A 27355-nucleotide genomic window follows, 5' to 3' on the forward strand; every position below is an offset into this window, starting at 1 on the left:
CATCAACAAACTGTTGGTGAGAGATGGGAGATTGACCATGAAGAGCAATGCCCTTTAACGAGTGAGAAGAGATAGCAGAATGAAGGAGACGACTGAGACCTTCGGCCATGAGTACAAAAAGGAACGGAGAGAGAGGGTCACCTTGACGAATACCCCGGGAAGGTCGAAAAGGCGAGGAAGGAGAGCCATTCAGAAGGATGGAGTAACAGGGGGAGGTAATAAGATTCATGAGCCAACGCGTCCATGTAGCGCTGAAGCCAAAAGCTAAAAGCATTTGATTAATATAGGTCCAACTGAGTTTATCGAAAGCTTTAGAAAGATCTAGCTTGAGAATCATACCTGGCTTTTTAAGAACCTTGAGAGAATGAATCACTTCATGTGAAAGAATGATACCATCCAGAATCTGGCGCCCTTCTACATAGCCTGTCTGCTCTGGAGAGATGAGGAGAGGGAGAAGAGGTTTGAGCCTATTTTCCAAGACTTTTGAAATGAGTTTGTAGATTACATTACATAGAGCGATGGGCCTGTATTTGTCCGGAGTGCTGGATTCTTCCACCTTAGGCACTAGCACTATGAAGGTCATATTGAGGGAGGGGAGGATCCAGTGCATCGATCTTGCTTCTTCCACAAGTTCCCAAACCTCTGTTTTGATGTGCTCCCAGAAGGCGTGGAAAAAATTGGTTGTAAAGCCATCAGGTCCTGGCGCTTTGCCATCCTTCAGTTGGGCCAACGCATCCTCCACTTCCTGCATAGAGATTGGCTGGAGTAACATATTGTTGTGGTCCTCCGTGATGATCTTTGGAATATGCTGCGTGATAGAACGTATTGCATGAGTTCTGCAGCCTGGAGGCTCTCTAAGAATGTCCTGAAAGTACTCTTTGAATTCTTGTTCCATTTCTTCATGTGCTTCCAGATGCTCTCCTTGCCTATTGTTGATGAAGGCAATGTAATTGTGCATTCTCCTTTGAACTGTGGTCCTGTGAAAGAATTTGGTATTTTTCTCTCCATCCTTGAGCCATCTGACCCTAGATTTTTGACGCCACAGTGTCTCTTCTTGTTTCCGACGTGTTTCAATCTTGGTTAGGAGTGACTTCTCCTGTTGCGCATAGTCTTCAGTTCTTCCTTCAGAGATGATGCGTTGTTGCAATGTGTTCATTTGCTTCTCCAGCATTTTCTGATGATCGAAAATATTTCCAAACTGTGAGCGATTCCAGGATTTGAGCGCTTGTTTGAGATGTTTTAACTTTTTCTAGAACTGGAACATCTTGGCTCCTGCTGGAGGATTGAAAGATTTCCATGCATCGATCACAACATCTTTGAAGTTGGGATGTGAAAACCAAAATGATTCGAAGCGAAAGGGTCTATTACTCCTAGCACCCAGACGCGACCATTGTAACATTATGGGCCAGTGATCAGAACCCACTTGAGGCATGATGGAGGCATGAAAGTCCCCCCCCATATGAATAGCGTTGTCCGACATGAGAAATCGATCCAGTCTGGAGGCTATCTGCTGTGAACCCCTTCTTTTATTGGTCCATGTATATGTGCCATTGGAAGTCTGTAGGTCCATTAACTGGTTTCTGTAAATGAAGTCTTTGAAGCCATTACTGTCTTCATCCAGCCTCGATCGTCCACCAGACTTTTCCTCCAAAGTGGTAATGATATTGAAATCCCCACCACAGATCCAAAGGGGGAAGCACCTGCCAAAGTTGAACTCTGAAATGGTATCAAGTAGATCCAATTTTTTTCGTAATTCTTGCGGAAAATACACATTAGAGAGATGTACATGGATATTGGTCCCGATTAGGTGGAAGGTAGTCTGAATGAAGAAGTGAGAGGCATAGAAGTCATAAAGGTAGAGCACTTGAGGATTCCATATGATTGCGAGCCCTCCAGAAGCTCCAAAAGCATCCACCGAGACTGAACGGCACCCGGCCAGGCTTTATTTAGTATTTTTTCCAGAACCGTACTATTGCATTTTGTTTCTTGAAGGTAAATTAATGAAGGCTTGTCTTGCTGGATCATATTTTTAATCATTCTGTGTTTTGCAGGGCCATTAAGCCCTTGCACATTCCATGAGACTAGCTTCATGGGGAACAATGGGGTAGAGTTTTGAAAAACTTGGTCAGCTTGGGGAATCTTCCAGAGTCCACCAGCATTTCTCCAATAATGATAGTCCTTTGCAGATCCGTTTTGCGTCCGCGTTTCTTCGTCTCCTTCAGAATTTTTTTCCGTCCCAAGGACTGCCTGCCTGAATACCAAGATATTTGTTGTGTTGTGCTCTGGTTAAAACTTCTTCGAGTCTTTCAATTTCCCGAGGGGGTATAGCACCGAATTCCTTCTGTCTGCACGCTACCTCCAGCCTGAGAATGTCCAGACCTGCCAGATCTACACTTTCTGGTTCCTCCTCCATGTGTATCGGTGTATTCTGTTCTTCCTCCTTTGATTGATGTTGCATGCTTAGAGCTAGAGCTGCATCTATCTCCATGTTGGAAGATTGTAGGGCTATATCTTTATCTTTATTTGCAGAGGAGGTGGAGACGGGGATGATGATGGGTTCGGAGGCCGGGAGGGGATCTGAAGATTTGGGTGTAGGAGGGGGAGACGAAGGAGATGGATCTGAGGGGGGGATTGAGAGGTTGTCCTCCATGTTATTTTGGGAAGTCAGGATTTCAAAACTGTTCCGAGTTACGGGTTTCTTGAGATTTTCAGGATCAACTGGGGATTTCTTAGCATGCCTTCTTCTACTTGAAACTTTTGTAAAACCCTCAGCATCTTTGCTTGCCTCCGTGACAGGGGTTTTTGATTGCAGATTCAGAGGGCAATCCCTGAAAAGATGGCCATGTTCATGGCACTTCCTACAGTGAAAGGGAACATGCTCATAGTCTATTGTTTGAACCCATTCAAAATCATCATGAAATAAGCTTACCGAGTCCGTTAGAGCTTTGGCTAGATGCATGTGAACACAGATCCTGGCATATGAGGTATATCTTCGGCATTTTGTTTCCTCAGCGACCTTGATGAAGACCCCTAGGCTATTACCTATGTCCTTTAGGGTTTCCTCGTTCTAGTATTCCAGGGGAAGAGAGTACATTCAGATCCATACTGGAGCCCAGTTGAAGTCTTCCTTATCTGGATTGAACCTCTCAATCCATTCCCGCAGGTACAGGCCGACAGAGTTGAAAAAGTACGGGCCACCCTCGAAGATACGCGTTTTGTCCTCCAGACAATTGAAGGTAGCGGTGAAGAAGCCTTTAGGTCCGAGCTGCAGGGTAACTTGACCTTTAGGCTTCCACTTGGAGGCAATCCAACCTTGCAAGGCTTTTTCAGTAGGCCAGAATCCAAGAAACTTGCCTATGAGGGCATGATCCCTCATATATTGGATCTGGCTGTTGATGCGATGACTGGGGAGATCTATTTTGATTCTTTCAGCAGATTTGGGGATGCATGTTGCAGAGGACGCTTTGGGTCTTGACGTCGAGGCGTTCTGGTCAGAACCTTTATCTTTGGCGGTCGATGGGCTAGCAGCAAAGTCACCGTCGCTATTTACGGCAGGATCAGTGTCATGCTCTGCCAGTGGAGCAGAACCGGGACAGGCCTGACTTCCTGCGCTTGCCGACTTGTCAGGAGAGGGATCGGAGGGGGGAGAGGGGGTCATGCCCGCCCCTCCGGAAAGCGGATTCATGAAGGCGGTGTCAGCAGAGACTCTAGTTTCGCGAGACAGAGAGCGCCTTGGGGGAGGATACCAGGTATTGCAGGAACCCTAGCTGCACCGTTCAGCCTTGAACGCCATTCAAAGAAGTTCTATCCCCGTTACCAAATGATCATAATTAAAAAATTAATGATAAAATGATTAATTAATATTTAATATTAAATATTAAATATAATAAATTTAATTGATTTATTATGAGTTTTAAATTTTGTTATAATTTATTTATTTGTAAAACTTATTTTTACATGTATGAATTTATTAAATTTAATTTTTTATTCTTTGATAATTTTCAAAATAGATGTTACTTGGAAAATTAATTTGTTAACGAAATTATAAGGGTGTTATATTTTGTTCAAAAATTAATTTACGCTAGCTTGAATTTAACCATTATAAAAAAAGTAACATCCTAAAAACTAAACCATTAATAATCTCTTTAAATTGGTGCCAGTAAATAAAATATTAAATATATATTTTTAATTAAAATATAATTATTTTAAAATTTTAGTTTTATCATTTACTTTTTAATACTAATTTAAATGTTCAATCAAAAATAGAGCATATTAAAAATTATTTTCCATAAAACACAACAATAAAATTTAAACTACCTCCTCTTTAACCTAATTAATTGAATTTCTTTAAATTTTTTATCTAAATTAAATTACTTTACAGTTTTACAATAATCAATAATTAAATTAAATTAAATTTCTTTACAGTATCAATTAAATTACTATTAAAACCATGTACTCGCATAAAACATGTAAATATGCTTGTTATAATAAGCACGAGGACGATGATGTAAATATAATTGTCTAACAATGAATACACTCGACCGCGGTGGGTGTCTATTATTGAAAAAAACAAAACATAAATAAAAACATATTTATAAGCGTTATGACCGTCTGTTACAGTGATCTAATTATTATCACTTCAATCCTCCACTCAGCGGGTCCCCTACTCCCACACAGGGCATTGTAATTTAGGACAGTTTAAGAAACATAGCCATTTTAACCACCTAAAATCTTCAAAATCTTCAAAGCCTTCCACTTCTTCTAACTCAAGGCAGTCAGTAACATCCATTCCCTGAAGCTTTGTCGCGTGCTCCAACCCCCGGATCCTCCTCAGCTTCACACATCCATCTGCGTAAAACCACTCCAAGGATACCAACTTTTCCATGCTGGGCAGTTCTTCTAACTCTGAGCACCCAGAAACATCTAGGACTCTAAGATTTGTCATCTGCCCCAACCCCTGTATAGTCTTAAGCTTCTCACATCTGGCTGCCCCCAACTCCTTCAAGGATACCAACCTTTCGATGCCCGGCAATTCTTCTAACTCTGACCATCCAGAAACATTTAAGCTTATAAGCTTTGTAGCCTGAGCCAACCCGTGTATGCTCTTCAGCTTCATACATCCCTCTGCCGACCGCTCCTGCAAAGATACCATTCTTTCCAGACTTGGGAGTTCTTCAAACTCAGAGCACTTAGAAACATCTAGGGATCTCAGCTTCGGCGCCTGCGCCAACCCCCTTATGCTCTTCAGCCTCTTACAATCTCTTGCCCACAAGTCCTCCAAACATAGAAACGTTTCCATAGTTGGAAGCTCTTCTAAATGGGAGCACCCAGAAACATCTAGGGATCTCAGCTTCGTCGCCTGTGCCGACCCCCGTATGCTCTTCAGGCTCACACAGTTTGTTGCCACCAACTCCTCCAAACATAGAAACGTTTCCATAGTTGGAAGCTCTTCTAAATGGGAGCACCCAGAAACATCTAGGGATCTCAGCTTCGTCGCCTGCGCCGACCCCCGTATGCTCTTCAGGCTGACACAATCGCCTGCCTGCAACTCCTCCAAACATAAAAACGTTTCCATAGTTGGCAGCTCTTCTAAATGGGAGCACCCACAAACATCTAGGGATCTCAGCTTCGTCGCCTGCGCCGACCCCCGTATGCTCTTCAGGCTCACACAGTTGTTTGCCGCGAACTTCTCCAAACATAGAAACGTTTCCATAGTTGGAAGCTCTTCTAAATGGGAGCACCCAGAAACATATAGGAATCTCAGCTTCGTCGCCTGCGCCGACCCCCGTATGCTCTTCAGGCTCACACAGTTGCTTGCCACCAACTCCTCCAAACATAGAGACGTTTCCATAGTTGGAAGCTCTTCTAAATGGGAGCACCCAGAAACATCTAGGTATCTCAGCTTCGTCGCCTGCGCCGACCCCCGTATGCTCTTCAGCCTGGAACAATTGTGTGCCCGCAACTCCTCCAAACATAGAAACGTTTCCATAGTTGGAAGCTCTTCTAAATGGGAGCACCCAGAAACATCTAGGGATCTCAGCTTCGTCGCCTGCGCCGACCCCCCTATGCTCTTCAGGCTGACACAATCGCGTGCCCGCAACTCCTCCAAACATAAAAACGTTTCCATAGTTGGTAGATCTTCTAAATGGGAGCACCCACAAACATCTAGGGATCTCAGCTTCGTCGCCTGCGCCGACCCCCGTATGCTCTTCAGGCTCACACAGTTGTTTGCCACCAACTCCTCCAAACATAAAAACGTTTCCATAGTTGGAAGCTCTTCTAAATGGGAGCACCCAGAAACATCTAGGGATCTCAGCTTCGTCGCCTGCGCCGACCAACGTATGCTCTTCAGCCTGGAACAATGGTCTGCCCGCAACTCCTCCAAACATAGAAACGTTTCCATAGTTGGAAGCTCTTCTAAATGGGAGCACCCAGAAACATCTAGGGATCTCAGCTTCGTCGCCTGCGCCGACCCCCCTATGCTCTTCAGGCTGAAACAATGGTCTGCCACCAACTCCTCCAAACATAAAAACGTTTCCATACTTGGCAGCTCTTCTAGCTGGCAGCACCAAGAAACATCTAGGAATCTGAGCTTCGTCGCCTGCGCCGGGACCGGTATGCTTTTCAGCGAATAACATATGGTTGCATGCAACTCCTCCAAAGATGCTGGCAACTGCAGAGGTGCGTGCAAAAGCAAAATGTTCACTCGTTACCACCACAAGTAATATCATAATTCACATTATCATAACCTTACGAATTCTTTTCAAACGAAAATGTTGTGCGACAGTAATAGCTACTAAACATACAAACGTCAACCTAACAAATTTCTAAACATACAAACGTCAACATAACAAATTTCTACTTACTGATGATTCGCATTCACTGTCCGACAATGTTTCTAATTCGCTTCTATCCACTCGTAGAACCCTTAATTTCTTCATTGTAACCAACGAAGGCAGGGAAGAGTAGGGACATCCTTCCCAGCTGAGCCACAATAGATTTGGTAACTTCACCCTCGTCAGGATGCGTTCCAAGATCAGAGAGCCTTCAATATGAAGAATTTGCAACCTCCACAAAATGCGGTTCAAGCCATCATTTTCAGCCTCAGTAATCTCACATAGATCATTCTGATCTTGCTCATCGCCATCAAATTCGCCTTCAACCAGCCGAATTCCCCGCACGGCGATTTCCTGTCCATAGTTGAAAAACGATCGTTATGGCTGGTTCGTTCAAAAATTCGTTCCACACTTTTAGTGAATAATCTTAAAAAAGAGAATGACTAAACACTTACAAATGATTGTTGTGACAAATAATCAATAACCCATGAATAAACACTTACAAATGATCGTTGTGACAAATAATCAATAACCATTTTTGTCTGCCAAAGACGATGTGGCGACGAAGTAGCAGCAACCTCTCTTCCGAGGTCCCTTACGTGGTCGTGCATACGTATACAATTCCGGTCGTCCACTTCTACAAGAGACTTGTCCTGCAGATTTAGAAACCCTCGCTTTCCTCTCCAATCTGATCCGTTCCATATGCTTATGGCCGAATCCCTGTTTTCACCTATGAAAAAGCACGCGATATCTAGGAATATCTCTTTTTCCTGTTTATCGAGTGAGCAATAACTTCTAAAAAGTGTCTTCTGTATGTCACTGGGAAGTATTTCTTTAAGAGCCTCCAATTCGTCTTCCCACTCGGATATTTCTTTATTATAGAGTAATGCCCCAACTATTTTCAGAGATAAGGGCAATCCATGGCAACATCCTAAAAACTCATATACTAGATGCTGAAACGCTGGAAGCGGATCAGCTTGGCTGAAGGCATAGGAACAGAAGAGCTCTTGGGAGTGCTCTTCATTAAGCCCAGATAGCTTATAAATAGATGAATCTTCAACTCTTGAGTTTCTGAGAACACCCCTATCTCTAGATGTAATCAATATTAAACTCCGTGAATTGAGATTATCAGTTTGGACAGGCAAAAATGCATTCACCTGGTCAACATTATCAACATCATCAAACACTATTAAAGAAAGAAAGAAAGAAATTATTTTAACGTCCACGAGGCTAAAGATAGCCTATGGGACAGATTGCTTTTTCATCTGCTTGATGTATTCGGCCCTTTTTTTGTGAAGCTTCACAATAAATGCTCCCGTCTTCTCGACAAACCCCTCGTTAAATAGATTATCCCAAGAGTTAGCTGCCAGCGTATCTGCGTAACTTTCCCTGTTGTCTTTGAAGGCCTCACATTCTAAAGTGTCAAAACTTTTGAGAGGCTCTCCCAGCATCTCTTTACCTACATGAACATTGTTTACCTGCTCATCCCTTCCATTCAAGGTCTTAAGGAGTTGAGCCTGTAACAAATGTAAAGACCCCTTACTTGCATGATCTCTGACGTCAGCTAAAAAACAGGATTTGCTATAATCTGATATTTTCCTATTGAAGAAAAATTTTGCTAGCGTTGTTTTTCCTACGCCACCTAACCCTACAATCCCCAAGATCTGAGGTTTCCCGCTTTCCTCTTTCTGCAACAGCACTCTATCTTCGAAATCTTTGAGCTTTAAATCCAACCCTGTTGGATAATCAGCCACGTGCAAGTCTGGCTCTTTCACCATTTCTGACAGACGTTTAACCAACTTATCTAGCAGCTCCAGCTCCAACTCCTCACTAATTATTCAGAAACAATAAGTAGACCTAGTGAGAAACAAACGTCTATGTCTATTTATCAGTATAAAACACAACTATATCGATAGGGAAGGTTGAGTTCTCACCCATTGCACGTCTCCAGCTCGAGACCGCTATTATTTGCTACTTGCTGAAGTGCATTTCTCCATTCTTTAACAGTGTTGGTATCATATCGCCCCTTATTCTCAAGAGATTGTAGGGCTTTACCATAGGAGCCCCGCACCCACCGGACGTCAGCGGGGCTGACACGGTAAAAGACTGGTATTACAGGAGCATTTGACTGTAACATCATTACGAGCTCCTTCAGGCACCAATATGACTCAGCATATCTAGGAGAAAGGATCGCCACATGAACGGAGGCGGTTCTAATAACGTGCTCTAACTGAGAAGAAATTTCGTATCCCACTTGCATCTCCTCGTCATCGACAAAAGCCGTCAATCCTTTCTCTCGGAGGCGAAGATACAGATATCTGGCGAAGGTTTTCTTCACTTCCCCGCGATGGTTTATGAAAATTTTGTAGGATTTGTAGCTGGGATTAGCAGCGGCAGAGGTGGAGGATGAGGATGTAGCCATTGCGAACTGGAAAACAAAAATGAAAGGTAGTAAGGTTCGATACTATGGACGCAATTTGCAGAGGTGTAGACAAGCGAGGGCTTGTAAAGCGCAGAGAGAGAGATCGCGGGAAACCCTGGCTATAAATATTAAATCTTCACCTGCGGCTTATGCAAGGTTATTTTATGCACCTGTGGTTTATAAGTAGTTATTTTATAAAATGCAGAGCATAGTAACCGACATCGAGCATCAAATTTCAACGCATTTTTGAAACCCCACGCGCATTCAACTTAAAGTAAGAGGCAAACAGGCCCCACGCGCAATTGGAGGTAACACGTAGGCCCCACAAGATGCTCTGCACGTCATGCAGCACCTATACATTTAAAAGGAAAAGATGCTCAACTGTCCAAAATTTTGACGAGACTGAATTTTCAAATGTGATTTTGAATATACAAATGAATTGAGCGTTTCCGTAAATTTTGAAAGCATTTACACCCTAGATTATAGAACTCAGAATTATCATTCCAGAAGTTCACAAATAAAATTATCATTTCAAAAAAATCTTTACTAGCTTTCGAAAAAAAATATATCATTAAAAAATCAAAAACATTAACAACTCAGGATAAAACTACATAATTTCAAAGTCACATTCCAAGATTATATCAATATTATAGTCTAACTATGTTAATATTAAAATATTTACCTATGTTAATGTTAAAATATTTATTGATGGAATACTTTGCATTCCAGATGTTACACACTTTCCTTTGATTTTTAAATTCCTATTAAATTTTTAGAATTTTTTAAATTAAACATAAATTTTAATTTTTAGAATATGATGATTTTAAATGAAAATTGATACGAGAAATAAAATTAATTACAAATAAATATTTTGGAGAATATAGTTATTATATTTAATGGTTATAAAAAAAATTAAGTATATAGGTTTTGAATTTGATTTATTTGTAATTACAATTTTTTAGATTTTGAATTTGATTTATTTGTAATACAATTTTTTAAATTTTAAATATAATTTATTTATAATTAAATTTTTTGTGGGAAAAAGGTGTTATTAGAGATATAAAAAGCTTCTATTTAAAAAAAAATAATGAATTGAAAATTGAAGAAAGTATTTTTTAAAATTGGTATAAATAATAATTTTGAACTAATATCATGTTAAGGGTTTCAAGTGTTTTTTTTTTACTTTAAAGCAAAGTTAAGTATTTAAAAATAATTATTATTAAATGAATTAAAAATTAAAAAATAAATGTCTTATTATATTATGTAGTAAAAATATAGTAAAAATATGGACATTCTATTATTTGAAGAAGAAGCATTTTGCCAATTTTTAACATAAAGCATATGGACACACCACGAGCAAAGACTACCATTCAAGATAATGGTATATACATTATCATGATGAAATAAATTAAAATTGGGGAATTGGAAAAAAAATATCAAACAAACCATTAGAGATTTAAAACCTAGTATAAAAGATTACAATAGAATAATAATGTGACATAGAAATTGGATAACCACTAAAAATCAAAATACTCAATAGAAACAAATTAACATACAAAATAAATTCAATTGAGGATTACAATAGAATAATAATGTGACATAGAAATTGGATAACCACTAAAAATCAAAATACTCCATAGAAACAAATTAACATACAAAATAAATTCAATTGAGGATTAGCCGCGACAGAGGTGGAGGATGAGGATGTAGCCATTGCGAACTGGAAAGGAAAAATGAAAGGTAGTAAGGTTCGATACTATGGACGCAATTCGCAGAGGGGTAGACAAGTTAGGGTTTGTAAAGCGCAGAGACATCGTGGGAAACACTGGCTGTAAATATTAAACCTTCACCTGCGGTTTATGCAAGGTTATTTTATGCACCTGTGGTTTATGCGTAGTTATTTTATAAAATACAGAGCATAGTAATCGACATGGAGCATCAAATTTCAACGCATTTTTGAAACCCCACGCGCATTCAACTTAAAGTAAGAGGCAAACAAGCCCCACACCCCACACGCAATTGGAGGTAACACATAGGCCCCACAAGATGCTCTGCACGTCATGACAGCGTTAATTAAACGCGTATACATTTAAAAAGAAAAGATGCTCAACTATACATTTAAAAAGAAAAGATGCTCAACTAACTGTCCAAAATTTTGACAAGATTGTGAATTTTAAAATGTGATGTTGAATATACAAATGAATGGAGCGCTTCCGTAAATTTTGAAAGCATTTACACCGTAGATTATAGAACTCAGAATTATCATTCCAAAAGTTCACAAATAAAAATTATCATTTCAAAAAAATCTGTACAAAATTTCGGGAAAAAAAAATATCATTAAAAAATCAAAAACATTAACCACTCAGAATAAAACTACATAATTTCAAGCTGTAGATTATAGAACTCAGAATTATCATTCCAAAACTTCACAAATAAAAGTTATCATTTCAAAAAATTCTTTACTAAAATTTGGGGAAAAAATTATCATTAAAGAATAAAAAACATTAACCATTCACGATAAAATTACATAATTTCAAACTTGTATTTCAAGATTATATCAATACTATAGTTTAACTATGTTAATATTAAAATATTTGTTTATTTTTGAATTGAGGTTTTTGTGATTCATATCAAGTTTAAGAGAAATTTTTCGGAGTAAATCACAAGATATATTATTTGTCAACCCGTTTCGAACCAACGAGTGTGGTTCATCTTCAGGACAAGTTGAAAAATCAGAACCATCTTTGTCTATTAAATAGTATGAGCAAAGCCTCCAACGGCTAACAAGGGTAACAGTGAAATTTAACTAGGGACCCGGATCAAACCAGTAAAAAATAAGGGACCTTACCTTTACCTAAATATAATTTATAAGTATAAATTAATTTTAATTAAATTGGTTCATGAGTTAATAAATAGTTAAAAGTATTAACTATTTTATAGATAAATGAAATTTATAAATAAATATCGTATAACTAAAAATATATAAAGGAATAACTAATTAATTAAAACTATATATTTATTATATATATATATATATATATATATATATAATTTTTTTAAATGAAAGGTTAAGTTAGTTGAAAAAAAATAAAAATAAAAATAAAATAAAAATATTAATATTAATAAAAAAAATAAAAATATATATATATATATATATATATTTATTAGAGTTAAAAAAAATAATAATAATAATTAAAATGGAAAATACTTAAAACCAAAAACAAAAAATAAAAATATTAGAGAAAAATAAATATATATATATAATAAAAAATAATCGAATATATTCTAAAAATTTAAAAGATCAGGAAGAAAGCGACTAGGAAGAGAGAGCTGGGACCCAACACCTACTAATTTTCCACCTAGCCATCTTCTCTATTGACATTGCTTGATCTCTTTTCAATCTCAAGAGCTTCTCTGAATTTCCGATGATGGAACTGCGAAACTCTAGCAATGACACTAGCCTCCTCAATACAAATATGATGATTGGTTTTTTTCACATGCTCAGCTAAAGCGGAAGACTTTGATCTCCTATGCTTGAGGTCAGCTACATGTTCACTGATCCGTTGATTGATGGAGCGACCTGTCTCACCAATATAGGGGGTCCCACAGGAACAAGGGATAATATATACCCCTTTCATATCTTTAGGGCCGATGGGATCCTTTGCTGATCTGAGGGACATAATAATGATGTTAATATTAAAATATTTATTGATGGAATACTTTGCATTCGAGATGTTACACACATTCCTTTGACTTTTAATTTCCTATTGAATTGTTAGAATTTTTTGAATTAAACATAAATTATATTTTTTTAGATTATGATGATTTTAAATGAAAATTAATACAAAAGAAATAAAATTAATTACAAATAAATATTAGAGAATACATTTAACATATTTATTGGTTTACAAATAAATATTTTAGAGAATATAGTTATCTTGGTTATATATTATGAGAAAAAAAGTATATAGGTTTTGAATTTGATTTATTTTTAGATTTTGAATTTGATTTATTTATATTTAATTTTTTTGTGTGGAAAAAGTATTATTGGAGATATGAAAAGCTTTTATTAAAAAAAAATGAAATTGGAAATTGAAGAAAGTATTTTTTAAAATTAGTATAAATAATAATTTTGAACCAATGCCATGTTAAGGGTTTCAAGTGTTTTTTTTAACTTTAAAACAAAGTTAAGTATTCAAAAATAATAATTATTAAATGAATTAAAAGTTAAAAGATAAATGTCTTATTATATTATGTAGTAAAAATATGGACATTCTATTATTAGAAGAAGAAGCATTTTGCCAATTTTTGATATAAAGCATATAGACGGACTAAGAGCAAAGATTTTCATTCAAGATAATGGTCTATACATTGTCATGATGAAATGGATTAAAATTGAGGAATTGAAAAAAAGATTTCAAACAAGCTATTAGAGATCCAAGACCTAGTATAAAAGATTACAATAGAATAATGGTGTGACATAGAGATTTGGTAACCACTAAAAATCAAAACATTCAATAGAAACAAATTAACATATATAGCAAAATAAATTCAACTACACACAAAAAAAATTAATAGATTTAATCTTTTATCCAATAAATATGAAAAACTATATCAAACAATATATAAAAATGAGAAATCAACTTGGATTAAACCATCTTGAACAATATTAGGATACAAAGGCCAAAACTTCAATTCCCAAAGAGCCAAATATGATCTTCTTTGTTACAAAATAGACATTATATGTGGAAAGACAAGAAGTTTGATATATTTGGAATTTTATTACTAGTGGTTTCATCACCTATTCCAACTTCCTTCAATGGTTCATATTTAGTTTGAAGGTTAAATGTTCATGGAGATGATGTCCTCATGTAGTTCAAGTTCCAAATCTTTCATTCATCATAACTTCTTTTGTTCTAAAAAAAATTGTACGTATGTGCTAAAAAAAAATTGTACACAAGTACCATGATTCTAAGATCTTTAGTACTCCGTGTTCTCTACAAAACCTATGTTTTGGAATTTGCAACTTACCCTTCTTTCATTAATTTGAATTGGGTGCTTCTTTAAGGGTGGGTGCTCGTATTAAATTTTTTTATTTTTACTTTTCACAAAAATGTAAGTATGGGTTCTAATTCAATGCCAAAATAGATTATTCATCTTGAAAGACATTTTTCTTTAATAATAATAATAGTAGAAGACAAGTAAAAGTGAGAATAAATCATTAATAAATAGATCAACTAACAAATAATTATAAATATTTATTTATTTATATTATTATTTAATAATGCATTACACTATACCTATCCCAAATGCCTATGAAGCTTTAGTAAAATGTATGTAATCTTTTTCAACATAAATCATTTTGTAAAACAAAACGTAGGTAAGCTCAATTAGGTTCTTAACAAAACTTCGGCCCAACAAAATTTCCCAAATGATCGCTATTTCATAGATATAAGTCTGCAAAAATGTTGCGATATTTGATTTTCATTAGTTAGCCAAGTGCATGTAATCAACACTTAAATCTGCACTAAAGGAAGGCTAATGACTCAAGTCAATTGTAAAATGTTGAGGGTAATCGTCATTTAATTCACTACTAAACCATTTCATTTCCTATCCTAATTCCATTCTTAATTCCTAGTATATTTGAAAGAAATTTACCCTAGTTCCAACCACTTAGGAAATGCCCACCTAAAGCACTAGAATGAATGTCAAGGTAAAAGTAGGCTTATCTAGGGCATTGAAATTTAATTGGAAATTCTTTTAATACTTTTGTACCTACCTATGATTTCAAAATGGATGTAATATAACTTACTTATCTAGGGAGTGTCCCACATAAGATTCTTGTGGTTGAAAATTTTCGCGAGCATCCAATTCATGAGGGATAGATTGCAAATTTACCAAATGGCAGTGGTCACCCAAATCAACCAATTTCTTCTTCAAAAACACATGATGCTTAGTCTTTTGAACCTCAAAAACTTATCTTAATTAGGTATTGTTTATACTCCTTACTCCTTGTCTCCAGATAAATTCTTTCTACTGACACCTCCTCAACTTGCACTAGCTTCTTTAATGGATATGTTTTTAACAATCTACCACTAGTTCTTTCTTAGCTAACTTCTTTTTCTTTAATGTCTTCATCATGCTCATAATATTCACAACATTAAAAACTAGTGAAATGTCCAAACCATCAAATATATCCAACTTATATGTGCATTATTAGAAAAATTTTCAAGGATTTCACATGGTTTTATCTTCTTATACTTTAGTTGATATAAGTTCCCTTAGGAAAATTTTCCTTCCTTAGATGATACATTACTAGGTCTCCTTCTAAAAATTTTTTCACTTCCATTTTCTAATCGTCTTTCTCTTTGTACTCCCCATTACTTTGGAGCAACTTATTATTTACTTGCTCGTGTACATCTCCCATGTACTCTACAAACATCACTACATATTCACTATTTGCATGCCCCACAATTAGAAATATCACCAAATCTATCACTTCCTTTGGTGATCTCCCATGCACACTCTAAAAAGGTAGTCTTCCATATGGATCTATTTACTAAATTTTTATAAGAACTTCTACTTTAAAATCATAGCCCATTACCTTGGTTTTCTCCTACCAAATATCTTATCAAATTATGAAGACATACAATTATAACCTACATCATTCCATCCATTTAAGGATAATATGTAGACTAAACTACAGCCTAGATCCCAACCTTTTCCTCAAGGTCTTCAAAAAATGTCTTAAGAATCTAGTATCCCTATTTGAAGTGATACTCTTGGGTAATCCATCCAACTGAACTTGTTTTTTAAAGATAACAATATTTATAGCATCACTTGTCTTCTCATGTAATAAAATGTGACATTTTTAAAATATGTCCACAACCATCAACATTTAATTATTACCTCTTTGAGTTCCTTAGTAATATCAAAACAAAATCCATGTGTAGATCTCCCCAAGGTTTCTCTAATAAAAGTAAAGGTGTATAAAAACTTATATTTTGACCACTTCCTTTTGCATGCTAATATATTTTAAAACCTTCAACCAATCCCCTCCCATCTCTAGATATGATTTATCTTTCTTCAATCAAAGGTTTATTCCTGTCATTGCCAAAATGACCACCCAAACCTCCACTATGTAATTCCCCAAAGAGATTTTCTCTCATGGAGATTTTTGGTATGCACAACTTTTGATTCTTGAATTAAAATCCTTCTTGAACACAAAAAAACCAAATATGGATTGTTCCCCATGCTCTATGGACAATGGCTTTTTTCAAGCTTTCCAAATATCTAGAAACTCTACGGCATCCTCATATAAGGCTTTCATATTATCTAGACTCACAATCTTAACAAACATAGTACTTAGTAACAATAATGTTGTACATAATGCATCACCAACCTTATTAATATTCCTTAATCTATGCTTCAAAACCAATCAGGAAGTTATCAATAATTCAACCCATTTCATATGTCTCTAATTCAACTTTCTCGAAATGTTAAAATATTGAAATGTGTGGTGGTCACCATATAACACATATTCCTTAGGTAAAATATAGTGTCTACACTTCTTTTCTACTTGAATTATGGATAAAATTCTTAACCATAAACATAGCACTTTATTTGGGTTTCATTTAACTTTTCAACAAAGAAAGCAATAATCTTACCTTCTTGACTCAATTTTGTTCCAATTACTCACTAACATCTCAATCAACTTAGAAAATTTTGTTGAAATATAAATGCTAATATTGGTTATTTAGTAACTTTCTTCTTCAAGATGTCAAAGTTACTTTTTGTAATTGGTGTCCACTAAAAGCTTCATTTCTTCATACATTTAGTGAATGATGCACATATATACCACTAATATCTCAAATGAACTTCCTGTAGTCTGAAACATCTATCATAAAAGGTGATTTTAAAAACAACATATTCAACTCTTACTCTTAACTTTCCTCTATCCATCATGAATCATTATTAGCAAACCATAAACCCCAATTACACCAACTTTTGTTCCATGATGGTACATTTATTCTGTCTTTAATTGGAAAATTTTGCGTGTTTAACATCTCCAATACTTGTTGTAAATGTTGGATGTGAAAAAAGAATTTGAAATGTTCATGTTTGTGGAACTATGATTCTTCCATGGATTATGTATCTAGCAAATAGAGAAAGGGATTTTTATCTCTCAAAATAAATACCTCAAAGAAATAATGAGGAAATGTGCTATGGAGGAATGTAAACATATAAATACACCCATGGCAACAAGTTATAAACTCAGTAAGGATAATTAATATACAAAGGTAAATCAAAGTATGTATCAGTCTATGATTGGAAACCTACTTTGTCTCACAACTTCAATATCAAACACCATGCAAGTAGTAGGTTTGGTGGTAAGATTTCAGTCAAACCCAAAGGAAACTTGTATGTAGGTTGTTAAGAGTATTTTTAAATATTTCCAAGGAACTATTGGTTTTGGCTTATGGTACTCAAGGAGCAAATATTTCACTCAAACAACATACATAGATGCAAATTGGGCAAGTAGTGTTAATAATAAGAAAATCACAAGTTGAGCAACATTCTTCTTGGGAAATTGTTTAGTATATGTTGTAGTTGCTGCAATACCCTCCAAAATTTTGGCTTACACTCAATTTTAGAGCCTTCCTTAGTGTTTTATATTGTTTTTGCAAACACTAGAGCTCATTTCATGAGTTTTATTGCAGTGCTTTGGTCCCTTGTGCATGTCGGGTTATCTATTATCTTTTGGCGCGTTTGGCTGTCATGCAATATTTGCAAGCCTATTTTGATGGTTTCAAAAGTTAGTCTTTGTGTATATTAGTTCTCCTAACCATGTAAACATTTGTTGCATCCATACACAAAGTCTTGAGCATTGTCGCACAAGTGTCATCATGGTCATCCTAAAGCTTATCTTAAGTGTCACACTTGTCGTATCTTATCGTGAGGCAATCACAGAGAGGGAAATAGTTTGTTCATGTGTTATGATGATCTATGTTGTCGTGTCATCAAAGTATGCTAAGTGTGTGATCACAGTCAAGGTTCATCTCAGTTCATCACTTATCCCACACAACCATTTTCAAAAAAATCTTCCCGATCGAGCAACTTAGCTTCACCAAACCCCAACTGAATTGTGCATTACGTAGTCTTAGCCCTCTAAGCTATGACCTTTTTGCTTGGAATTGTGTAATGCACAGTCCCCATCCCCAGGGGCTGCTTTTCTGAGCAATTCCTTTTCACAGCTCCCGATCTTGACCCCCATAATTGCACAGTTATGTCTCCTAGCCTACCTTGAACTACACACTTCGCATCTTAAACCCTCAAAATTTTCCCTTGGCTACTAGAAATATGCAAAGTGAAAAAACTGTAGAAATTCCCACTGTAGATCAACAAATTATGCAATATACTAAAGCAAAATACAAGATCTACTTCTACAACAAACTTGTGGAAGCTTAATCGAATATGAGCAAGATCAAATAGAACAAATATAACAAAGAATGAGAAAGCAATCACACATGAACACAGAAGAATACTCTGGGGAAAGCTTCAGCTAAAAACCCGCTATATGTTTTATCACACAAGTGGAAATATCTCAAGATTACATAAAGATTTAGCTCCCAAGCTATATGGCTCTTAGTACAATCCCTCACTGCTGCTCATAGACAGTCAAAGGCTTCTCACAAACCTTCTCCTCTGCCCTCCAAGCCTCCTATTTCCTTGCGCAGTTTCTCTTGGGTCCTCTAGCTACCACCTGTGTGAATTCACCTCTCACACAACTCACCAACCTCTGAAATAACTGCGCAATCCTGAAGGAGATAATTCCTTCTGCATGGATGAGTTTCCTTTATAGGAAAAATCCTCCAACTGATAGTACAATGTCCCTGTCTTTAATCTTAAATGGGTCTCTGTCTGAACTGACATGCATCAGTTATTTATGAGAGAATATTCAGTTATCTAAAGTACACTAGTTGCATGCATGCATGCGTTAACTAATTGAACTCACAATTAGTTCCTCCAACTGTTTGGAACTAATTTAACTGGACTTAACTCAGTTAACTGAGCTAATTAATTACAACTCATCCTGATCTCCTTAATTAAGGGATAACTTCCTCAATCAAAGGGATAACTGTTGCATGTCTTCACATATACTTCAAGTTTTAATTTTCTCCAACTAATTAACTCAAGATTATTTAATTAATTATTTTTCAAACAGCTAGTGAGACTAAATTCGAATTTTAATTCAGGGACTAATTAAAATTGGAATCTATCTCGAAATGTTATTTATAGCAATGCTATTTTTAGCATTTCTATTTTTTTCTATTTCCAACAGAGTTGGAGTATATCCTGAAATGCTATTTATAGAAATGTTGTTTTTAGCATTTCTATTTTTAGCATTTCTTGTTTCTATTTTCATCACTCCCTTTCAATAAGAAAGGCATTCAACTTGAACCCGATCCTAAACCTTTGGAATGTTCTGCATGCAACACTTCTCTCAAGTGTTGTTGCTCCAACAACTCTAGGAACACAAAAAATATCCAACCTGAATTAGAATGATGCCTCTATCATCAAAGTCTCCGACTGTTATTGCCTCTGTCAACTGAAAAATTTGCACCTCTGTGCTCTTCAGTATCTGACTACTCTAGCCTCTGTCACTTTGATCTCTGACTGCATCAATCACACGGATTCCTCCTATTGCATCTGTGTTGTTGCTGGTCCTATCTCCCAGCACTACATCTGCACTGCACCTCCTCTCATCATGTCGCATCGTGCTGCCCAATGCTGCACTACAACTCAGTTACTGAGAAGTAAGTAACAGATCTTCCATCTGACCTCCCTGTTGGGCTGGAAACACCCTCTGATGTTAAAGCTTCCTCTGCCACTGACAAGTGCTCCCTCTTTGACCTCTGTGCTACTGCAACAACTCCTTGCATCTCGCACCATTACACACCTCTATGTGCCATCCTACACTGGTGCAACACTCTTGTGCCTCTCACATTGCTGCAACCTGCTAGCTCTGCGTTGTCTTGGGACTCCTGCACTGTAGCTCTCTCTGCTGCTCCATCTGCATCTATCTCTACCCACTCAGCCAATCCTGTTACTCCTCATCGGGGCTCCCGTAGCAAGGTCTAATCAAAGAGGTTGGGTACCTCAAAGATCCTACCTCTATTTTAGCCTTCACGGGACTATCACTTCACATCACCCCACCTCACACCTGGAGGTATGGTTGCATGTGATCCCTATACCCACTTGGCTCGAAATTTCCCCCTACTGGAGGTCTCTGCATGAGTGGATGCCTCCACTTAGTCTCCTCTCGGCTTCTCCAGTTGTGGCTACTCCACAACCTCTTGAAGTTGCTTCACCAATTATGGCTCCTCCACAATTGTTTGAGACTTCTTCCGGCGCTGCATGTTGAGAGGTAATGTACTCTCCCTCTCAACCACCAAGTCTCCAACATTTGCCTTGCTCCTCAAGGCTTTGAATGCATCTTTTACTTCTTGGCTAGCACACCAATCTGTTTCATCTTTCCCACCGTCATGAAATTTTTTATAAAAAGAGTTGAATTTTAATCAGCGATATCTCCCTCATCTGAACTCTGATTCAAATGGTTTTTTTTTTTGGGCCTTTTTCCCCAAGGAATCCAGATATGCTATTTGTTTCTGAAAATTTTTCACAGAAACTTTCAAATCTGCTCTGAAAACTCGTGGCCCAATTATTATTATTATTATTATTATTATTATTATTATTATTATTATTTATTATTATTATTATTTAATTCGAATTTTCTTCTTCGTATACTGTTCATTGTTTCGATCACATTTTCTCTGATACCATGTAGAAATTCCCACTGTAGATCAACAAATTATGCAATACACTAAAGCAAAATACAAGATCTACTTCTACAACAAACTTGTGGAATCTTAATCGAATATGAGCAAGATCAAATAGAACACATATAACAGAGAATGAGAAAGCAATCACACATGAACACAAAAGAATACTCTGGGGAAAGCCTCAGCTAAAAACCACACTATCTATATTATCATACAAGTGGAAATATCTCAATATTACATAAAGCTTTAGCTCTCAAGCTATATGGCTCTCAGTACAATCCCTCGCTGCTACTCATAGATAGCCAAAGGCTTCTCACAAACCTTCTCCTTTGCCCTCCAATCCTCCTATTTCCTTTCGCAGTTTCTCCTAGGTCCTCTGGTTGCCACCTGTGTGAATTCACCTCTCACACAACTCACTAACCTCTGAAATAACTGCGTAATCCTAAAGGAGATAATTCCTTCTGCACGGATGAGTTTCCTTTATAGGAAAAATCCTCCAACTGATAATACAATGTCCCTGTCTTTAATCTCAACTGGGTCTCTATTTGAACTGACATGCATGATTAATTTATGAGAGAATATTTAGTTATCTAAAGTACATTGGTTGCATGCATGCATGCATTGACTAACTGAACTCACAATTAGTTCCTCCAACTGTTTGGAACTAATTTAACTGGACTTAACTCAATTAACTGAGCTAACTAATTACAACTCAAAGTAAAACTCAACCCAATCTCCTTAATTAAGGGATAACTTCCTCAATCAAAGGGATAACTGTTGCATGTCTTCACATAGACTTCATGTTTGATTTTCTCCAACTAATTAACTCAAGATGAATTAATTAATTATTTTTCAAATAGCTAGTGAGACTAAATTCGAATTTTAATTCAGGGACTAATTAAAATTGGAATCTATCCCAAAATGCTATTTATAGCAATGTTATTTTTATTATTTCTATTTTTTCTATTTCCAACAGAGTTGGAGTATATCCTGAAATGCTATTTATAGAAATGCTATTTTTAACATTTCTATTTTTTGCATTTCTTGTTGTTATTTTCAACAAAATCCAGCCTCCCTTGACATCCAAAACTGCACAGTTTGCTTTCCAAGTTTCCTTTCCTTCAGCTGGACCCCACTACCTCCAGAAACTTTGCAATCCTGTCCTTCAAGCCTCCCTCAGCTCAACATTGCGTAATCTCAGAGCCCAAGCTCTCCCCTTGACTACTAGAACTATGCAATTCACGGTCACTGAGCCCCTCTTCCAAGTCTGTCACCATGCCTTGGGCTCAGTTGACGGATCAGAATATATCATCTTAGACTAGGGGATTTTCGGATTGATGTCGTCTTGTCATGAGTGAATTGCAAGAACAGGTACACTATCATGTCATGGCGAGATGATGGAGAAGGAGAAGTAGGAGGGAAGCATGCCTAAAGACTCTCTTGTAACTAAACTCACAAGAATATCAATCGAGAGAAAGAGAAGGGACACACAAGTTTGCAACCACCTTCCAAGGCTAAATATCATTGAAGATTTTGCATCACCAAGCCATGCGAAGGTGAAGAGAAAGCATATCCAATAAGACATCCAACACTTAGTAGCAATAGTGGCTTGACATTGCCATGTCATCAAGCAATCCATGCCAACAGTGTCATGTCATGTCATGTCATGAGTGGTCATATGCCACATGACTATTATGTACCATGTATATTGTATTCAAATGTATTGTAAAGTGGAAGTCCAAAGAACACACATGTAATGTAAAGAGTCATGTAAGTTGAAAAGTCATAGGAATTTAAACAGTCATGAGGGTAGTCAAAGAGTCACCCTTGGTTATATACTCCCTCATTATATGAGAAAAAGACTTTTCACCTTGGCTCCTCCCACAAGGCATTAGAGAGATCAGTGAGTTCTTTGAGGAGCAAGGAGTGGCTCCAATGTCCCACTATTGGGGCTTAGTGATGTACATTGTAAACATGTGTCTTGGAAATTTTACTTTATAATAGAAACCTTTAAGGCCAGCACGTTCTTTATGCATGGACTATGAATGTTTGTAAGACTATTCTATGGACATTTGTATTTCATGTTTGCATTCACATGTGCTAAGATAATTGAACTATTTTAGTTATTTTAGTATTTATCTTATTGAGAATGTGTTTTAATGGTTGTTATTATTGTCCCATACTTGTGGAATATTCTGCGGGATACTAGACATATCCTTCCTCACTTATTGCTTGTAACGATTGTCACATCTGTTGTGGACTATTCCATTGGATGTTAAATGAATCCATTTAGTTCATGTGTGTCTCTTCTTGGGTGGTACTATTACCTCTCACTTAGAGGCTCACTTTTCTCCCCGCTCTATAGTAGAAGAACCTTGACACAGTTGCAACCAAACACTCACCATCCACACCCCCTTGCTTTTCGAAGACACCACTACATCCCTCTCTCGTGTTGACAGCTAGATTCAAGGCAAATCTTTAAGGATTGGTGTAGGATGGAAATCCTACACCAAATAGTGTGAGGTCTAATTGGGACTTCATATTGGGGAGATCCCCTAAATATTGGTGGGTCCATCACCGTCAACATTTATGGCACTAGAATGAGGGCAGTCAATATTTTATGGTTGATAAACGCAATGACTCCATCATTCCATCTTCTGGTCAAGGTAGCAACGTTCATTACACCCCCTTACTCATGCTTCTGAAGTTGGTGACTCTTCTCAGCCTAGGCCTGGACATGAAATTTTGTATGATCAGATTCAGGCCATCCACCCTATAACCCATCAATTTGAAAATTTTGTTGGATTGATCCCAAGAGTAATCAATCTTCCATATTCTTCAAAGAAAAACAAGAGCACCTCCACACGGATAGTATTTTCGACTCTTGAAGACTTGGTTCTCGCCACTCTTAAAGAATTATCAGACTCTATGGAAAAATAAGAAGAACCCCTACTCTTTCACGGTGGTGATGAAGACAACATTCCACTCTCAGACACAACTTTTGGCAACACAAGCAGATAAGAAGAAGAGGAAGAAGAACCATCAGATTATGATAAAGAAGAGGAGGACAATGAAGAAGAAGACATGGCAGACCAAAATCTGGACTAGATGACTCAGGGCCCACTCGCACTTATGGATGTTCTACACAAGATGCCAAGGCATTCAGAGAAGCTCTTAATAAAGTATGACCCTGATAAGACAATGAAGGTTGAAGACCATCTGGACAACTTTTACCTGCATCTACAAACACTTGAGGTACGTTACGATGATGTTGCATGTAGACTTTTCCCATGTACCTTGGATGGTAGAGCATTTGTATGGTATCACAACCTTCCTCCAAACTCCATCCAGAATTGGAGGGGATTTAAGAAGGTCTTCCTTGAGAAATTTGCTGATGATAAGACCCCCACCATGTTATTAAAAGGGCTAGATAAACTTAAGATGGAGAAAAATGAAAAGGTGAAATATTTTAACCAGGGGTTCAATTGCATCTTGAACAAATTTCCAGAAAACACTAAACCTCATGACTCTGTCACCATAGATTACTACACCTCTTCCTTGCCACCAAGCATTGCGAAGTCTGTGAAGAAAACTGTGAAACAAACATTGACAAAAAATTATGAAGAGGTTATCATTGTCGAGAATAACTTGCACGCAATCGGAGTCATCTCAAATGATGAACCAACAAAAGAATCCAAGGACACAGGTAAGATGTCTTAGGCCCCTGTGAGTAGGGCTAAAGAGAAAGAACCATCTGATCTTGAAAGCTTGACTCATCTTTTCAAGTCTCTTTCTAATGAAATGACAAAGTTAAAACAGAGGACAAGTGAGACCACTGTGAGCAGCAAGCCTCCTAGATTCAACTTGTTTAGAAGGACTACAACTTCTAGTAGTAGCAACAACCATCTTTCAAAGTCTGCACAGAGCTCCAATGTTGTGTGGGACATTGAGAAGTTGGGCACCGAATAATATTATGCGTTTCATCAAGAACACCATTAAGAGAAAACGTGCTCATAGTGGAATCAAGCCATAAGCATGGTTGCTACGCAACTTGTTGATCCGATAATGGCTGAAGAGCAGACTGAGCCTATAGGAGAAAGTGAAGAAGCTATTGTAGCCGATGGAAATCCAAGTGTCAGGCATGAATTGAATATGTTTAACTGTATAATCACAACCCAAAAGATATTGTCGATAAGCAGATTCCGAGTGACGGTCCGTCCCAGAAGCAGACCAATTGGTACAACTTGAGAAGCCAAGGGTCGGCCACTATATTTGAGTTGTCAAAGCATAAATTCAAAGCAAATTGTTAATGAAAATCAACCCACTGGCCAACTTAGCACAGAATACTCAGAGAAAGTTTGGGAAAGCAGTCCCAACGAAAAGTGTTTCCGTCAGTGGTAAGGACAGAACCATCACTCCGAAAACCATAGACCAAGTTACATCCCCAGACACCTCGACCATTCTTCCCGTTGTGGAATATAGCATAGTTGATGACATGAAGAAGGTTCGTGTGAAAATTTCAATGTTTGAATTAACAATATCACGAGCCATCGGGACATCCTCTTACGAGCACTTGGTAAAACCTCCACAGCTAACGCTACCTCTTCAAACAAGGGATCTGGTTAGTCTCCTAGTTCTCTCAAATATGTACTCAGTGCATTAATGATGGATTTGAATACACTCTGCCCACCTTTATTGTTAAATTTCGAAATATTCAATTTCAATATACACAATTGATTGGTTGATTTTGGTGCATTGGTGAATGAAATTCCATTATCTGTTGCCAAGAAAATCAATGCTAAATGGGACAAAATAGATGCACAAATTATTCAGCTGGATATGACTCATGTATATTCAATTGGTGAACTCATAGATGTTATCATGCGCTTATCATCCGACAAACGATTCCACCAATGTATCAACATAGTGATTGTGGACATTCTGGAAGCATATGGAGTATTGTTGAGTAGAGACGGGTCTAGCAAGCTACAAGGATACTTTTCCACAAACTGGTCACACTTATGGCTTCCGTATAGGGGCATAAATAATCAAATCTGGGTAGAATCAGAGAGATATATGAAACACACTATCACTCCCTTGAATGAACATAATGAACCGATGGCTTTTGTAGAATCACTTTTTAGCAACTGCTTCCTTGAAACTTAACTAAGGTGTCATCTTGCACAACCATTCCCAGTTCCACCAGATACACAGTTAGATATCATTCCTTGTCCAAATTGTGATAATGAGCTTTGTACAATTAACAGTGGTTGTAGCAGTACTAGTGTAGTTCCTAGTCCCTATACATATGATATTTGGACTATGTACTTCGATACTTCCAAAATGCAGGAGGGATCTAGAGCTGTTTGTGTTTTGATGGACCCCCTGCAGAGAAAGCATTTGATATCTAGTTGCTTGGAATTTGCGTGCACAAACAACACTGCAGAGTACAAAGCACTCATCTCTTACAAAAGTCCATTGACCTCAATGTTGCCATCCTGAAAGTGGTAGGTGAAACAGAAATTGTGGTGTGACAGGTACATAAAAACATACATTGTGTTTCACCTCATCTTAGAAGTTATCAACAAGAGATATTGTGCTTCATGCCAAACGTTGATGTATTTAAAGACACAACGATCGATGAGGACGAGCACAAAAATGCATTGCAATATGTAGCGAGTGCAAGCAAAGGAAACTTCATCCCCAAGGGTGTGGTATCATTGGAAAAATTGTATGACTTGCAAAATTGCTTCTAGGGACCTATCAATGCTAAGACCCATAGTTCCACAATGTCGCATGAGTAAATTAACTTGGGAAAGAATAAAGATTTGAAATATTTCAATCTCAATACTTGCTGCACACCGCAAGCGTGGCAAGCATTTAACTACTTATTCAAGAAGTATTGTGATGTCTTTACATGGACTTGCAATGAACTCAAGACATATGCCACGTGAATCATCCAGCATGTGATACTAATAAAGGAAGGGGCCAAGGCATTCCGAAAAAAGCTAAGGAAAATAAATCCAACGCTTGAGCCTCTTATTCAGAAAGGGTTTAGAAAATTATTGGATGCCCAAAGCATATATAAAGTGTGACACACAACGTGGGTGTCAAATTTAGTCCCGTTGAGGAAGAAATCTGGGAAGATCCGTCCATGTGTAGATTTCAAAAATCTTAACCGCGCATTGGACAAGGAAAACTACCCCATGTCGTCCATGGAAAAAACATTGCAACCAATATCAGGGTTTGAAATG

The 27355-nt window shown here is 37.2% G+C and overlaps 1 protein-coding gene across 1 annotated transcript; it reads right to left on the bottom strand.

Moving 5' to 3' along the window:
- Positions 1 to 4663: 4663 nt before the first annotated feature.
- LOC149200948 (uncharacterized) lies at positions 4664 to 9316 on the bottom strand. The gene is made up of 5 exons (XM_089401131.1): positions 8771 to 9316; positions 8248 to 8666; positions 7340 to 8022; positions 6867 to 7190; positions 4664 to 6673 (listed from the first exon to the last, which is right to left on the bottom strand). The coding sequence occupies exons 1-5, from the start codon at positions 9256 to 9258 to the stop codon at positions 4664 to 4666; spliced, it is 3924 nt and encodes a 1307-aa protein (XP_089257257.1). The 5' UTR covers positions 9259 to 9316.
- Positions 9317 to 27355: the final 18039 nt, after the last annotated feature.

Source organism: Pinus tabuliformis, chromosome 2_1, assembly GCF_031772625.1.
Source record: "Pinus tabuliformis cultivar Carrire ecotype Pingquan chromosome 2_1, CPIR1, whole genome shotgun sequence".
NCBI lineage: Eukaryota > Viridiplantae > Streptophyta > Pinopsida > Pinales > Pinaceae > Pinus > Pinus tabuliformis.